The sequence below is a fragment of the Podarcis pityusensis genome (assembly GCF_964106645.2).
Source record: "Podarcis pityusensis genome assembly, chromosome: 4".
NCBI classification, from domain to species: Eukaryota; Metazoa; Chordata; class Lepidosauria; order Squamata; family Lacertidae; genus Podarcis; species Podarcis pityusensis.
Genome location: NC_138027.1, coordinates 5,742,545 through 5,759,689, shown reverse-complemented (window position 1 = coordinate 5,759,689; position 17,145 = coordinate 5,742,545). Strand labels below are relative to the sequence as shown.

Sequence of the window (17,145 nt, the reverse complement as noted above, 5' to 3'; positions counted from 1 at the left end):
CTCAGGGGTTGCGGCGCTCCTCTTGCTTTATTGGCCGAGGGAGCCAGTGTACATACAACACCTATAAAACGCTTTTTCTTTACCAATCTAGCTGAGTCTCGTAGGACTTGAACCAATGGCTACAAATTACAAGAAAGGAGATTCTGACTAAACATACAGAAAAAGCTTTCTGACAGAGCTGTTCTGCATTCCGCTTTATGCGATGTCCTCAGGGCCGGATTTAGGTTTGATGAGGCCCTAAGCTGCTGAAGGTAATGGGGCCTTTTATATGCCCAGCTGTCCTTTGACAACAACAAATGGTCGCTGGTTTTGTTGTTGTTGTTGAACATATGCTATATGGTAACTTATGGACCTAATAGGTCTCTAAATCCATTTACACATAACAAAATACGTATTTTATCAAAGTAATTGTTGATACAATTAAGAAGAAGTTTAACTTATATTTTGGAAATGTACATCCAGTTTTTCTTCCTTTAATTTTTTGGGGGGCCTCCAAGAGAGTGGGGCCCTAAGCTATAGCTTGTTTAGTTTATCACCTCCTGGCAAATAGAAGGGGAAGAAATGGAGGCAGTGAGAGATTTTACTTTCTTGGGCTCCATGATCACTGCAGATGGTGACAGCAGTCACGAAATTAAAAGACGCCTGCTTCTTGGGAGAAAAGCAATGACAAACCTAGACAGCATCTTAAAAGCAGAGACATCACCTTGCCAACAAAGGTCCGTGTAATTAAAGCTCTGGTTTTCCCAGTAGTGATGTATGGAAGTGAGAGCTGGACCATAAAGAAGGCTGATTGCCGAAGAATGGATGCTTTTGAATTATGGTGCTGGAGGAGACTCTTGAGAGTCCCATGGACTGTAAGAAGATCAAACCGATCCATTCTGAAGGAAATCAGCCCTGAGTGCTCACTGGAAGGACAGATCGTGAAGCTGAGGCTCCAAGACTTTGGCCACCTCATGAGAAGAGAAGACTCCCTGGGAAAGACCCTGATGTTGGGAAAGATGGAGGGTGCAAGGAGAAGGGGACGACGGAGGACGAGATGGTTGGACAGTGTTCTCGAAGCTACCAGCATGAGTCTGACCAAACTGCGGGAGGCAGTGGAAGACAGGAGGGCCTGGCGTGCTCTGGTCCAGGGGGTCACGAAGAGTCGGACACGACTAAACAACAACAACAAATCCGGCACTGGGTGTCCTCCAGCTCCACCGCTCTAAGCCTCGCCGCCTCTTCCTCGGGGCGGCGACTCCGGGGGGATTCCCCCGCTCTGGCCCCACCCCTGGGCGTCGACGTCACTGGGAGTTCCCTCCCCCTTTGGCCGCGCGTCGCCCTTTGTCATCCGGGCCCCCGGGGCTGCATCGGGGCGCCATGGCCGAGAGCGGCGGCGGCGGCGGCCGGCTGTGTCGCCGCTGCTGGAAGCGCCACATCGTCCGGCAGCTGCAGCAGCGGGATCGGGCGCAGAAGGCGCGCTTCCTCGACCTGGTGGAGGCCTGTGAGTCGGCGGGGCGCAGCCGGAGGGAGGGCAGGGCAACCCCCGCTGCGCGGCAGCGGACAGGGCCGGCGGGGCCTTCTGCACATGCCCAGAGGCAGTCTTGCCAGCGACTCCCCCTGCGGAAAGCGCTCCCGGGGAGCCCGCGTCGGGCGGCTGCGGAGGGAGCCGGGGGTCCCGGGGTGGGCGCGCAGGTTTGCGCCGCGGATCTCCGCAGGTGCTTAGCCAGATCCCGTGCTTAGGGACCAAGTCCCGGGAGGCACGAGAGCATGTACAGAGTGCAGCCTTGATTCAAGTCCGAGAAAAGGCAGCAGGGAGAGGGGGCAGCGCCGATTGCACAGATGGACATTTGCTGCCCCCCAAACCCTTAATAATGCAGTTATTTTACTGCCTGCAGGGGTTTTTTTGGGTGTGTGCGTGTGTTTTGTTCTGCTTTCCGTGAGCAACAATCGCCACCCAGAACGGTAAACATTTGTTGCGCTCTTCTTCACAAGCCAACGTTTTTATTGCACCCATACGGGAAGACAACGCCACCAACTGAGGGCGGGATGAATAAGGAAAAGGAGAGAGTGTGGCAATAAAAGAAAACATTTCTATACTTGCTGTCTTCTGCGTGCTTCTCTTCCCGGCTTCTCCATCTCTTGTAACAGGGAAAATCTTTTAGTTTTTATTTTAAGCAAGATCCAAAAGGACCACCCCCCAGGATCCTTCTAGGATTCCTCCTCATATTGCAGAGGATGCAACTCCTGAATCCTCATCCAATTTTTGGACCCTGCCACCTCCCATTTCCCTCCAGATTGGCACCTGCTCGCTGCCTGGGTTGACACTGACCATGACTGATGGCACTGGAATGTTTAATTCCCCACTGAATTAAAGGAGGAAAGAAGGAGTTGGGTTTGACTCCATCGTTTCTCGAGTCATATCCTTTATTAACAAGAAGCACAGTATCCCTTTTTTAATAGCAGCACAGTAATTTGCTGTCCGTCTCAGTCACAGCTGCTACTAGGGAGAAATTACCTTGACACTTTAGATTGGATACCCTTTGGATGCGAGCTTGATGTAAAAAGATTTTCCAAGTTCGTTTCGGGAACATGTGGATAGCTGCATGCACGCAAGACTTAACACCTGTGCGTGCATTGGTTCTGGAAGACAATACTGTATGCTTGGTAGCTGGTTTTTTAAGCTGGAAAAGCTGGAAAAAAGCAAAACAAAACCCGGAACATTTCCCAGAACTAAACAGGCATTTTGGTTTTAAGGTGGTGCCTTGTTGTGGCCAGAGTTTGTGCAGAGTCGTGGCACACACACACACACACACACACACACACACAAACAAATAGCTACTTTGCAGAAATCATATGCACTGCCCCAACCCACCCTCAGACTCAGTCTAACCTAACCAAATATTAAAAAATCCTTCCAGTAGCACCTTTAAGACCAACTAAGTTAGTTCTTGGTATGAGCTTTCGTGTGCAAGCACACTTCTTCAGATACACTGAAACAGAAGTTGCCAGATCCTTCTATATAGTGAGAAGGTGGGGAGGGGTATTACTCAGAAGGGTGGTGGGAATGGGAGATTGGCAGATAGCTGTGCTGACGACTCTTAACGACTGTAATAGGTCTTACAGGAAAAGGCAAGGGGTGAGAAGGTGAGAAATGGCTTAGTCATGTATAATGGGATAAGAATCCAATGTCTTTGTTCAAACCAGGTTTCTCCATGGTTTTAAGTTTGGTAATGAGTTGCAATTCAGCAGCTTCTCTTTCCAGTCTATTTCTGAAATTCCTCCTTCAGGCTCATCTCAGCTATCTGCCAATCTCCCATTCCCACCACCCTTCTGAGTAATACCCCTCCCCACCTTCTCACTATATAGAAGGATCTGGCAACTTCTGTTTCAGTGTATCTGAAGAAGTGTGCTTGCACACGAAAGCTCATACCAAGAACTAACTTAGTTGGTCCTAAAGGTGCTACTGGAAGGATTTTTTTATTTTGACTATGGCAGACCAACACGGCTACCTATCTGTAACTAACCAAATATGTGATTGATTATGTGGGGCAGGGGTTACCTGCCCCCCCAATATGTTCTTCAAGTTGGCACCTCTGCTTGCATGCTAGATTTCTGTCTGCAAGGATTAATTTTTTTAAATGTAGGAACATTCCACAAAGTATGGTCTTCCCTCACAGTCTGAAATGGTACAGCTCAGAGACAAGTTTGCCACCTCAATGAGAACCAGGTGCTTGGCTGAATGACTACTTGAATCCTGTCCGAGGGCAACACTTGCACTCACTTTGTCTCTCTCATCAGTCTTTAGGAAAAAGGAATTGGGAAGGTGAATGGTAAAGAAAGAATTTTGATCTCTCCTTTTTAGCCCACTGTTTGCTTTCACTGATGGAAGTGTCCCCAAGTCATGGCTGCTGGATAAATAATTGCCAGAGAAATGAGGATTTGTACAGTTCAGAGAGAGGATGGTATCTTGGCTAAAGCATGGCTAAAGGATGTTGTTTGCAGCTGGCTCTGTGAGAGTAGCTATGTTTGTGCTCCTGATTCATCCTGGTGTGACTCTATTTGGTTCCTCTATTGTTGATGGGGGCAGGGGCAATTGCAGAGCCCTGAGGACTTGTTGGCGCTTTATACATGGGAAGAGTTTGTTAGACCAAGTCACCAGCACCAGGGAAAGATTCTTTCGTGTTGCAGGTATGTCCCACTGTGAACAGCTCTTCTGAATGTCTAGTCAGAATCTCCTTTCTTGCCATTTGATTCTACTAATTGGACTCCTACCATCCAGAGCAGGAGAAAACATGATGGCGCCATCTTCCATCTGACAGCCCTTTAAATATATCTCCTCTCAGTCTCATTTTTTCCAGGCTAAACATGTCCAACTCCCTCAACCATTCCTCATGAGGCTTGGTTTCTAGACCCTTGATCATCTTGGTCACCCTCCTCTGCACACCTTCCAGATTGTCAACATCCTTCTTAAATTGTGGTGCCCAGAATTGGACACGGTATTCCAGGTGGGGTCTGACCAAGGCAGAATAGGTAAAGGTAAAGGGACCCCTGACCATTAGGTCCAGTCGTGACCGGCTCTGGGGTTGCGGCTCTCATCTCGCTTTACTGGCTGAGGGAGCCGGCGTACAGCTTCCGGGTCATGTGGCCAGCATGACTAAGCCGCTTCTGGAGAACCAGAGCAGCACACGGAAATGCCGTTTACCTTCCCGCCGGAGTGGTACCTATTTATCTACTTGCACTGGCGTGCTTTCGAACTGCTGGGTGGGCAGGAGTAGGGACCGAGCAACGGGAGCTCACCCCGTCGCAGGGATTCGAACCGCCAACCTTTTGATCGGCAAGCCCTAGGCTCTGTGGTTTAACCTACAGCGGCAGAATAGAATGGTAGTATTACTTCCCTTGATCTGGACACTTGACTTTTGTTGATTCAGCCTAGAATAGCATTTCTTCTTTTGCTGCTGCAGCACACTGTTGGCTTGAGTTAAGCTTGTAGTCTACTAAGACCCCTTGATCCTTTTCACATGTACTACTGGCAAGCCAGGTGTCCCCCATTGTTTATTTGTGAATCTGGTTCTTCCTGCCTAAGTGCAGAATCTGACATTTGTCCCCAATGAAATTCATTTTGTTGGTTTGGTTCCATCTCTTCAACCTGTTAAGAGCGTCTTGGACCCTGATGCTGTCACCTGATTATCTACCGCTCCCAGTTTTTGTGTCATCTGCAGATTTGACAAGCATCCACTTAATTCATTCATGCAAGTCAAGGAGTTTTTGTTGAGGGATGGGCTGCTGAATATTCCCACCAGATCGCTGTTCCTCAGCCCTACATGTTTGCTAATTAGCAAAGCAAAAACCGCAGGAAGCCTGTGATTAAGATCTCTTGGTTTCTATCCAGGCCTTGATTCTCGGTAATCCACATGTTCAAAGGTCTCTCTGTTTTATCTACATCTATATAAAGATGACGCAAGTGGAAAACCCCATCAATTACATTATCACTTCTTCAATTAGTGCACTGATTCAATCTTCACTTTCTCTCTTGCGGGATTAAGAAATAACATTCGCCATGGTAAATAGAGACCCTGGCTAACAAAGAAGAATTGTCACAAGGGGAATGGCCCATTAATTCATTTCCCCGTGTGATTTAAAACCGTTTTATCCCCTGGTTTCAACATCGCTAGAGAAAGGAAAAGTGAGCAGTTGGCATTTGTTTGGCTGCTCTGTGACCACAAATGGGTGTGTGTCCTGCTAGCTGGAAGGATCCTCTCCTCCACCCATGTGATCCTGCCCATGTGCAAAGACCCTTGATAAAAGTAGCACTGCGAGACCTGCCCCTGTCTGAAGCAATGTTTTGCAATATTCGCTCCCTGGGAATGGTCTGCTCCCTCTCATCTATAAGCTGAAGAACTCAGTCCTGCCTGAAAGGCATCTTGCTCTCTCTCTTCATAGGCTTAGCATGATTTATCTCCAACTCCTGGGCTATCCAGCATCATTTAAAATATTGATGGTTGCAATTAAACTAAGGCAGGAAATGCCAGCTGTAGCGCCCTCAAAATTATCCCCCCTCCCCCTGCTTACGAAAAGGGCAATGAGATCGTCTTTGTTTTCCTGCCTGTTAAAAGCATTGCTAATTTGTACTGTTTGCGGATTAGTAGACCAATGAAGGGAACATTCCTTTAAATAATAATAATAATAATAATAATAATAAGTGTAAAAGGACATTCTTTGAAAAGGCAGAACAACGGCAAACAACTCTTGGATATGTTGGGGAACGCCTCTCTTCCTCTGAGTGGGCTCGAGCCAAGAATGTCTTTTCCTAATAGCTCTGCTTTCGTTTTGGTCTTGGACAGTCAGCCCAGAAAGGAGGCCTCAAATCTGTGATGGTGATCATAGAATCATAGAGCTGTAGAGTTGGCAGGGACCCAACAGTCATCTAATCCCCTGTAATGGAGGAAGTGAGGGACCTCCCCTACCTGCAAAGACAGGCTCTGGCAGATTGAGCAGAAAAGACCAAGCGTGGGTCCAGCGGTCAAGAAAGAGGCTTCTGCACATGCTGTAGAGGGAAGTGAGGGGCAGATGGGAAGGGAGCCTGCTTGGAAAAGGAAAACTCTGCTGCCTAGTGGGAGAAGAAAAGGCTAAGAGGTAAACGCTACACTGCTTTAGCGCAGTGCGTGGGGGACTTGCCAAGCGGGCGGCTCGGTTTGTGGGTGGCTCATGGGCTGGTAAAACTGTCTTCGTGGGCCGCATCCGGCCCATGGGCCGCACGTTGCCGACCCCTGTCCTGAGAGGTCACAGCAGTTTGACTTCACCCCTAGAGGCACACTCCATTGCCTCTCAAGGCAGACAGATGCCAATATGTTCCTCATACTTTTTCCAAGGAGCTCAGTGCTCCACAGGTATGGGGGTTTCACAAGCACCCTCTAAGAGAGAGTGATTGACCCGTGGTCACCCTATGATCTTCAATGCCGGGAATTTGAACTCAGAACCCCGGGACTCTGGCAGCCAGATGCCGGCATCACCAGCCCCTCTCAATGTGCTGCGGCGCCACCAAGGCAGATGGCCACAGGGAGGCATGACAAATTCTGGCGAACCGCAGACAAACGGATGTGCAGGTTCCATTTTTGGGTGAGACCACACGCACCAAAGCGCGGAAGGGGAAATCATTTTAGCATCCTCTTTTCTGCGGGATGTTGCAACGTTCGAAAGAGCAGTAGGAAAACAATGTACAGTAATGCAACGTAAGTCAGCCTCCTGGGAAGCAGGAACAGCCGGCGTTCTTTGGAGGAACCGATGCAGTTTCAAAAGCTGGCACTGCTCAGTTTCTGTTTTCGTAAAGGCATTGCAAAGATTCTGCAAGGAGGCTGCAATCTTGTATGCATGCACCTGAGAGGTCAGAAAGTCCCATTGAGCTCAGCAAGACTTGCTCCTGAGGGATAGGAGTCAGGTTGGTCCAGTGGTTAGAATGTTGGGCTGGGACCCAGGAGACCCGGGTTCAAATCCTCACTTGTGGACGTGAAGCTCACTGGGTGACCTTGAGAGCCCCGTCAGTGCCTCTCAGTATAACCTAGTAGCCTTTGATAGCCCGTGAACTTGTCCCACCCTCTTTAAAAGCCTTTCACGTTGGGGGCCGCCACTGCCTCCTTAACAGCCGAGAGGGTCTGTAGGGAAAGAGCTGGTCTCACAGTATTTGGGGATTGATGTGAGTTGGAGTTGAGCGGCAGCTCCTGCATCCCAATTTAAACCACTGCTTCCGTCCATTGATTCCAGTTGGTGTGCTCTGTGTAATAATAATAATAATAATAATAATAATTTATTATTTGTACCCCACCCATCTGGCTGGGTTTCCCCAGCCACTCTGGGCGGCTTCCAACAAAGATTAAAAATACATCAAAATGTCACACATTAAAAGCTTCCCTAAACAGGGCTGCCTTCAGATGTCTTCTGAATGTCAGGTAGTTGTTTATCTCTTTGACATCTGATGGGGAGGGTGTTCCAGAGGGCGGGTGCCACCACCGAGAAGGCCCTCTGCCTGGTTCCCTGTAACTTGGCTTCTCGCAGTGAGGGAACTGCCAGGAGGCCCTCGGCGCTGGACCTCAGGGTCTGGGCAGAACGATGGGGGTGGAGACACTCCTTCACGTATACTGGACCAAGGCCGTTTAGGGCTTTCAAGGTCAGCACCAACACTTTGAATTGTGCTCGGAAACGTACTGTGTATGACCAACGTTGCTGTTATTGATACATCTTCCCCCTACCATTCCTCTAAGGAGCTCAAGATGGCGTGAAGACTTCCCTGCCCAGTCTTTGAGCCTCACAACAACCCTGTGAGGGAGACTAGGTGTGTCGAGAGATGGTCCATAGCCCAAGGTCACCCACTGGGCTCCATGGCTGTGTGGGGATTCGAACTGTGCTCTCCCAGGCACTGGCGGAGGAAGGGGGCTGGGGGAGTGGGCCGCTCCAGGTACCACCCGGGGGGGTCCCATTGCGGCTGTCCCCCCGGACGCGCGCCGTGTGCTACCCTGCACAGGGCACTACGCCCCCGCGGGCAGCGTGCCACACCCATGGGACACGCGCCAGCCACGCCCCCGCCTGTTCTCCGCCTCCGGTGCCAGAGCATGCAGCTCTGCCACTGCTCCCAGGTCCCAGTGTGACACTCTAAACCTTTGGTTCTCAAACTTTTTTCTCTGGGCCACACTTTCAGAATAAAAATTTGCTTACCCCATACCGAATTTTTTTGCGGATAAGAAATGCACCGGAAAACGAAAAGGAACAACTCCCAGCAGTGCTGGATTTTATAACCTAGAACACAACGACTTTAAAATACAATCATGGGGCATTCAGAAAGTATAAAACAAGGCATCTATGTAAGAACAGGAATCAGTCCCAAAGTATAATTAAAAAGAAGCCTCTTACAGATGTACCTTAAGTATTTTGACACTATAGATTGCCCTTCAATTTTACCACTGGACTTGCCGTCCTCTCCTGCTACGACCTTGGAGAACCTGCTGTAACCACTGTCCTGCGCTGCATCTCATAACCAAAGAGTTTTTTGTTCCGCGCTTGCACCCAGGTTGCGGCCACCCAGAAGGTTTTGGTGTCTGGCCCAGATTTGGTGCTGGATCTCGGCATCCTCTCTCCAGCTGCCTCTTTGCCTTAGGTAAAGGGACCCCTGACCATTAGGTCCAGTCGCGGACGACTCTGGGGTTGGCGCTCATCTTGCTTTGTTGGCCGAGGGAGCCAGCGTACAGCTTCCGGATCATGTGGCCAGCAGGACTAAGCCGCTTCTGGCGAACCAGAGCAGCGCACAGAAACGCCGTTTCCCTTCCCGCCGGAGCGGTACCTATTTATCTACTTGCACTTTGACGTGCTTTCGAACTGTGAGGTTGGCAGGAGCAGGGACAGAGCAACGGGAGCTCACCCCGTCGCGGGGATTCGAACCGCCAACCTTCTGATCAGCAAGCCCTAGGCTCTGTGGTTTAACCCACAGCGCCACCCTACTGAGCAGTGAAAAGCGTGTGAGTATGGCCACTGCAAGCCACTTTCGAACGGACCCTTTTTACATCCAGCTAGGCTGCCTGAGCATCTTAAAAAGTAGAGACATCACCTTGCCAACAAAGGTCCGTATCGTTAAAGCTCTGGTTTTCCCAGTAGTGATATATGGAATTGAGAGCTGCACCATAAAGAAGGCTGATCGCTGAAGAATGGATGCTTTTGAATTATGGTGCTGGAGGAGACTCTTGAGAGTCCCATAGACTGCAAGAAGATCAAACCGATCTATTCTGAAGGAAATCAGCCCTGAGTGCTCACTGGAAGGACAGATCGTGAAGCTGAGGCTCCAATACTTTGGCCACCTCATGAGAAGAGAAGACTCCCTGGAAAAGACCCTGATGTTGGGAAAGATGGAGGGCACAAGGAGAAGGGGACGGCAGAGATGGTGGGACAGTGTTCTTGAAGCTACCAGCATGAGTTTGACCAAACTGCGGGAGGCAGTGGAAGACAGGAGTGCCTGGCATGCTCTGGTCCATGGGGTCACGAAGAGTCAGGCACGACTAAACGACTAAACAACAACAAGGCTGTCTGAGACCCGGAGTTTGCACCCGAGCCCCAGCTGTGGCCGGTTCCCTCCTAGCACTGGAGCATGCATGTGGGTAGACCTGAGCGTCATCCAAACACCATCTCAAGTAGCTGTTTTATCCCTTCCAAAACTGCACCTGTGCATATTTCTACCCAATGCAGAATCATGCCGCAATAAGACGACTCTGCACTGCAGCAAAAGAACGTTGTTAGAATCCTAGAACTGTAGCGTGGGAAGGGGTTCCTAAAGGTCCTCTAGCCCAACCCCTTGCAATGAAAGAATCACAGGTAAAGGATCCCTGACAGGTGGCTGTGCAACCTCTGCTCATTCTTCCCCCACCTCTAAAACTTGCACTAGTCCAGATGTAGCTAAAGTTACTTGTCGTATTTTTTGCTGCAAGGCAGTTTCCCCTGTTCGTCCTGCGTACAAGCATTCAGTGCTCTTTGCGGCTTCGTAACCATGGCAACCGGTCCGAATCGGCAGGATCCGCTCAGCCCTGTGCTAGATTGGGGAGAGGTTTTTTATTCAGTGAGTGACTTCGTGTACCTCCTTGTCCTCTGGGCTCTTTTTATGGCTTATGAAATTACAAAACGCAGGCCAAGGTTTCCGACAATAAAACCAGTTATAAGCTACACAAAACAACAGCGGGAGGGGAGGCCATGTAGAATACAGAATAATCGCAGCAGCATAAAACCAGCTTTAATAGCAAGGGGGAAGAAGTTGGGGGAAGAATTTTTTAAAGCACCAGACGAATATGGCCATTGTTAAGTCTGGGAGAATAAAAAGTTCTTATTGCAAAAAAAGGACACATGTGTCGTGGCAATTGTTGCAATGCACAATTGGAAAGTGAAATACTGTCTCCAGTTATTATGGGTTGTAGCTTTGATTCCACCCTTAGCTCATTGTTTTGGCTCCTTACATCTCCTGTTGTTGTTGTTTTAGCCTGTTCAACAATAAACAGCCTCTTGCTCTGGGCCTACAAAGTAAGTAATTTTGCATTGTATGAAATAAGAACCTGCATTGCAGAGGGTTGGACTAGATGACCCTTGGGGTACATACGGTACCTATAATTCTATGATACTAAAGAACTTAAGAGCAACCATGGCTGTTAAAGGCTGAGCTGGCATGAAGTCAGATCTATCTATATATGAATTTTCTATTGTCCTAAATCAGCATAGATCTGATTTAGTGTGTTAATGAGACTTTAGTAAAGAAGAGTCATGTCTTGATAATTTTGTATTGATTTGAAATAAAGTGGTGGAAAAGTTTCCCACTTGGAAAAGGAGTTGCACTAAAATATTAGATTGCCGGGGGGGGGGGGATATGGGCGCTCAATCAAGTTCACTTGCAAAAAATGTCTCCTCAGGAGTAAGTTCCATTGAGTTAAATTGACTTAAAGGTAAAGGATAAAGGGACCCCTGACCATTAGGTCCAGTCGTGGCCGACTCTGGGGTTGCGGCGCTCATCTTGCTTTATTGTTCAAGGGAGCCGGCGTACAGCTTCCGGGTCATGTGGCCAGCAGGACTAAGCCGCTTCTGGCGAACCAGAGCAGCGCACGGAAACGCCATTTACCTCCCCGCCAGAGCGGTACCTATTTATCTACTTGCACTTTGACGTGCTTTTGAACTGCTAGGTGGGCAGGAGCAGGGACCGAGCAACGGGAGCTCACCCCATCATTGCGGGGATTTGAACCGCCGACCTTCTGATCGGCAAGCCCTAGGCTCTGTGGTTTAACCCACAGCGCCACCCGCGTCCCACGACTTACATGCTGGTAAATTGATACAGGACTGCAGCTTTGGTGGGGTTTCACTGTTATGTTTGAACAAATTCAGAATTTTACTTGGCTTTTAAAAATTAGAATTCTTGCAGCTACTTTAAGTGTTTTCCTACATTAGATTTCAAAGTGGGGGGAAGAGGATTGAAAACTGTTAGCGCACCAATTTTGTAATGCCTGAAGAGCTGAGCACACAATTATATTTGCTTCCTAGCAGTAGGCACCTGGAAAAAGTTAATCATCAATTTGATTTAGATTTGACTGCTCTGTTTGACCTGCATTGTGTTCTATTCACCATGCAACCTGTTAATTTATTAAACAATCAGGGCCGGTGTTATGTACTGAAGTTCTCACCCTGGGCCAGCAGGGGGGTACTGTAGATAGTTATGCAAATAAGGGATCAAAAGTGACGTTCATGATTGGATAGTTTTAGAAAATTGTTACAGTTACATTGTACTGGAGCTCTATATACGCAGGCTGACTGAACCCTTCAGTTCAGTTCTGTCCTGTCCTATGAATAAACAAGAGCTGTTTGAAGAATCGCTGTGTCGTCTGATATGTTCACCCACAATTTAACAGCTGGATTTAGGTTTGACGAGGCCCTAAACTGCTGAAGGTAATGGGGCCCTTTATATAGCAGGTGGGACCCATTACTTACATCATAGGAGCCTACACAACACAAAACACTGTTGCTGTATGTAGGTTTTATTTTATTTGTTTTTTATCTTCTAATTTGGAAATGTACATCCAGGGGTTTTTTTCTTTAAATTTTTGGGGCCCCCAAGAGAGTGGGGCCCTAAGCGATAGCTTGTTTAGCTTATACGTAAACCCAGCACTGGGAAACAATGTATTTCTAAAAGTAGAATATTTTTGGGAAAGTCTTCCATCCTGCATCGCTGCCAGTGGTAGATGTGTTGCCGTAAATTCTCTAGGCATCTTATTCTTTGGTCTTCCCTTTCATAGCATCCATCTTCTTTATTTTCTTGTAGATAACAAGCTCTTGGAAAAATCCAACCTGGAAAATCTCACTGCAAAGCTGCAAGCAAAATCTCTGGATAACTTGCGAGGATTCCCTCCCAGGTATCAAAACCTCAGTTCTCTCCCTGCCTTTGTGTCAATATGTAGTTTAGCCACTGGGCAGTCCTGGCTTTAGTGGGTAGGAGTCGGGAGTTTCCTGTTGCTGTTCTGCTCTATTTTTGTTGTAGTGAGAATTTTCTTTTCCTTGCTTCCTGTGACACCCGTGCTGGATGATGGTTGGCAGGCTCAGAGGCCTCTTCTCTTTTCCCCCCTCACGATGACTGTGCAGGAATTTTACTCAGTTGTGGAAGTAAACACACAGGCAACTTGTCTTGGCACCGTACAGGACCAAAATAACTCAGAATAGCAGCGGCTGTGCCTTGCACGTTTACAATGGACGCTTTTTCCCATTTGCACAAGTCTTGCAAGGCTAATTCAGCTCTGCCTCCCTCCTGGGCAGAATCTGTGCTGAGTCAGGGACCTTGGCAGTACCAGGGTTGCCTTGGGAGGGTGTGTGTTCAAATTCTGCTGGCTGCAGATTAGTAGTAGCACATCTGAATTTCCTTCTCATGCACCCAGTCCGAGTGATAAGTAGGGCTGGGCGATATCTGGTTTTCAGTATCTTGATATATCACCAGTGTTATGAGAATTGTAAGGTCTAAGATATAAAATAAATGTTCATAAATGTACCCAGCAAACACATGTATAAATATATAAATGACATGTCTGAAACAGTACAGGAAAACTGTCCTAAAGCCATTTTGACTCTTTCAGTGACCTCAGATATTCCTCTGTGGTTTGGATGGAAATGGGAAAAGCCCCCCCCCTTTGTCTCTGTGTTCACAAATCCTGCCTTAAGGGCACATTTGTGTATGAATAGGGTGAGCCTGTGACCTGGACTCAGGAATTAAGTATTTATCATCACAAAAGAATATCTAGGCTGTCCAGGTAAACCCATTAACAGGTTTCCTGCCAGACAGGATTCTGCTGTAGATCGCCTTCGTCTGTGATGTATGTATGATGTTTTTGGGGGTGGTCTTGGGCTCCAAGGTGGGCAATTTCAAAAGTCTATATAAGGGCTTGTTCACATTGTTCTGGGTTCTCTCCTCCCTCCTGCGTGTGGTGAGTGGGGACCCAGTTGCAACAGTTTAATAAAGATCAGACCTACTAGCTGCTTTGCTCTTCAATATTCTCTGGTTGGCCTCTGTTATTTTCTTCTACTGATAGAGAACCTACATAAGAACTCTATACGGGCTCTTGGGTACCCCATAAGGGAGAAGGAGCAGTTTTTTTCCTTATAATACCAGCTAAGAATCACAATATACTGATATTTCACAATGTCTGAAATAAGGATGGAGTTAGGTAGAGACATTGGCTGGTTTCACAGTTTTCCCACATTGTGATTTTTGCATAGCAAACATGCATACATCATGATTCGCGATATATTGCCAGGTCAAAAATCATGACACTGATATCACGATATGGGCTGCAAACTGGTTTTCTACGATGTATCACGTAGCCCAAACACACATCATGATTCACGATATATTGTCAGGTAAAAAACTATGAAACCGATATCACTTCAAACCGGTTTTCGACGATATATCAATAGATCACCCAGCCCTAGTGATAAGCGTTTTTTCACGCTTAATTCACATAGCACTAAAAGAACCACCTCAGTTAGGTTCAAGAATAGTTTCTGATCTCTTAAACTCATGCCCCCATTGCAGCCTGCAGGGGTCTGTGCGTCTGCGAGGCTTTTATTTCTTGGGGCACTGCAAAGAATAGAATATGTAAGAACAGAATACTGCAAAGAACAGTATACAGAAGAACAGTCCTGTATACCTGAAGAAGTGTCTCCATTGTTCTGCCCGGACACTGAGGTCCAGCTGCGAGGGCCTTCTGGTGGTTTCCTCCCTGCAAGAAGTGAAGTTACAGGGAACCAGGCAGAGGGCCTTCTCGGTGGTGGCCTGTGGAACACCCTCCCACCAGATGTCAAGGAAAAAAACAACTACCAGACTTTTAGAAGACATCTGAAGGCAGCCCTGTTTAGGGAAGTTTTTAATGTTTAATGCTGTATTGTGTATTTAATATTTGGTTGGGAGCCTCTCAGAGTGGCTGGGGAAACCCAGGCAGATGGGCGGGGTGTAAATAATAAATTATTATTATTATTATTATTATTATTATTATTATTATTATTAGAGTTTTCTGGATCAGGCCAGTGGCCCATCTAGTCCAGCATCCTTGCCTCACAGTGTCCAACCAGAAAGAGGGAACATGCAGGTTTCTCACACAAAGAAGAAGTATAGCGTTTGTACATTTTCCTCAGGTCTTACCACTGCTGGAAACTTTCCCTTTTTCAAAGGAAATCTGGGTGTCTGAGGTTTTTGGTTCATCTGGGGTCGAAGGGGGCGGTTTCCCCCCACCCAGGACACCCGCACCCGCACCCTGTGTGTGTGTGTGTGTGTGTGTGTGTGGAGAGCTGCCACAGCAAAAGAGATGACGGAGAAAGTGGATTAAGAGAAATCTCTTTTATGACGCTGGAACTGAATCAATTAAATTGATTGGCAACAGATTTTGCACAGACAAAGGGAAGCCTGTCTTCAAACAGCACATAGCGGATGCACGGAATTCACTGGTTAGCGGCTTTGAATTAGAAACAAAAAGGCATTCTCCAGAAGTTGATTTTCCATGCCCAATATTAATTTCCATGGCTGCAAGAACTGTGGGGTTCACAGACTGTTGGTTGCACAGATTAATTCATGGAGCGCGGAGCTGGGAGCCTTGCTGTCTAAACAAAGCCTCTATTTTTTAAGGCAAAGTGCCAGTTGCCAGGGAATATGATGGGGAGGGTTTGTTGCTTTTGCTTGCGGGCTTCTTCATGCGGTGCATGGTTCAACTATGGAACTCCTGCCACAGGAGGCAGTGATGGCAACCAACCTGGGTGGCTTTTAAAGAGGACAGGACAAATTCACAGAGGGCTATTGATGACTGGTGGCTACTCTGATTTTCTCACCTGAATTTGCTTGTGTTTTTGCAGACCCATCGAGGAGACCACTGACTGTTTCTTGGGTGCAGTCTTGGGCTCTGCAGAAACGACGGAGACCCTGAAGGGGATTCATGAGAGACATTTGGCGGAGCTGGAAAGCATCAACGGGGAGGTAAGCTGACACAGGATTGGGCCTGGGGTTCTGGGGGAGACACCTCTCTCACATCCAAGGAACAGGAGAGGCCAGGGAAATGGGACAGAAAGGGGTAAGCAGAATCATTCATTGGTCCAGAGTAGGGTAGATTTGATTTAAATCAATTTAAATCACGATTTAAATCACTAGTCAGTAAAACAAGATGAATTTTAACAGGGAGAAATGTAAAGTATTGCACTTGGGCAAAAAAAATGAGAGGCACAAATACAAGATGGGTGACACCTGGCTTGAGAGCAGTACATGTGAAAAGGATCTAGGAGTCTTGGTTGACCACAAACTTGACATGAGCCAACAGTGTGACGCGGCAGCTAAAAAAGCCAATGCAATTCTGGGCTGCATCAATAGCATCTAGATCAAGGGAAGTAATAGTGCCACTGTATTCTGCTCTGGTCAGACCTCACCTGGAGTACTGTGTCCAGTTCTGGGCACCACAGTTCAAGAAGGACACTGACAAACTGGAACGTGTCCAGAGGAGGGCAACCAAAATGGTCAAAGGCCTGGAAACGATGCCTTATGAGGAACGGCTAAGGGAGCTGGGCATGTTTAGCCTGGAGAAGAGGAGGTTAAGGGGTGATATGATAGCCATGTTCAAATATATAAAAGGATGTCACATAGAGGAGGGAGAAAGGTTGTTTTCTGCTGCTCCAGAGAAGCGGACACGGAGCAATGGATCCAAACTACAAGAAAGAAGATTCCACCTAAACATTAGGAAGAACTTCCTGACAGTAAGAGCTGTTCGACCGTGGAATTTGCTGGCATTATTTTTTTTTACAGAAAGACTCATTCTTGCTGGTATAATCTTAATATTTACAACCAGATGAAGGTTTCATTTTTGGAATAATAAATTTTCAGAGTAGTTTTTACAGTTATATAAAAATTACTGATTTGGTTATAACTATTAGAAATACATGGATAATTATGAAATTATTGTGAGGTTTAATAAGTTAACTGTTTATATTTGGACAACTTTTCTGCTGTACTTTATTGGAAGGAGAAAAATAATCATTAGTTACAATTTAAACAATTTGTTTAACAAAAACAATAACATTTTAGCATATGTATCCTGTTTGTTAACTGATGTGGTTAAACAATTTTTTTAATAAAAA

General features: G+C 47.1%; 1 protein-coding gene across 1 annotated transcript in view; it reads left to right on the top strand.

Annotated features, from left to right (window-relative positions):
* The first annotated feature begins 1,317 nt into the window (after nt 1-1,317).
* Nucleotides 1,318-17,145, top strand: part of ATG16L2 (autophagy related 16 like 2) — a 56,698-nt gene continuing 40,870 nt past the window's right edge. Inside the window, exons 1-3 of the mRNA XM_081002137.1 lie at nt 1,318-1,483; nt 12,809-12,899; nt 15,877-15,997. Coding sequence (XP_080858263.1) covers nt 1,360-1,483; nt 12,809-12,899; nt 15,877-15,997 — 336 coding nt within the window. The 5' untranslated portion in view covers nt 1,318-1,359. The remainder of the gene's footprint in view (nt 1,484-12,808; nt 12,900-15,876; nt 15,998-17,145) is intronic.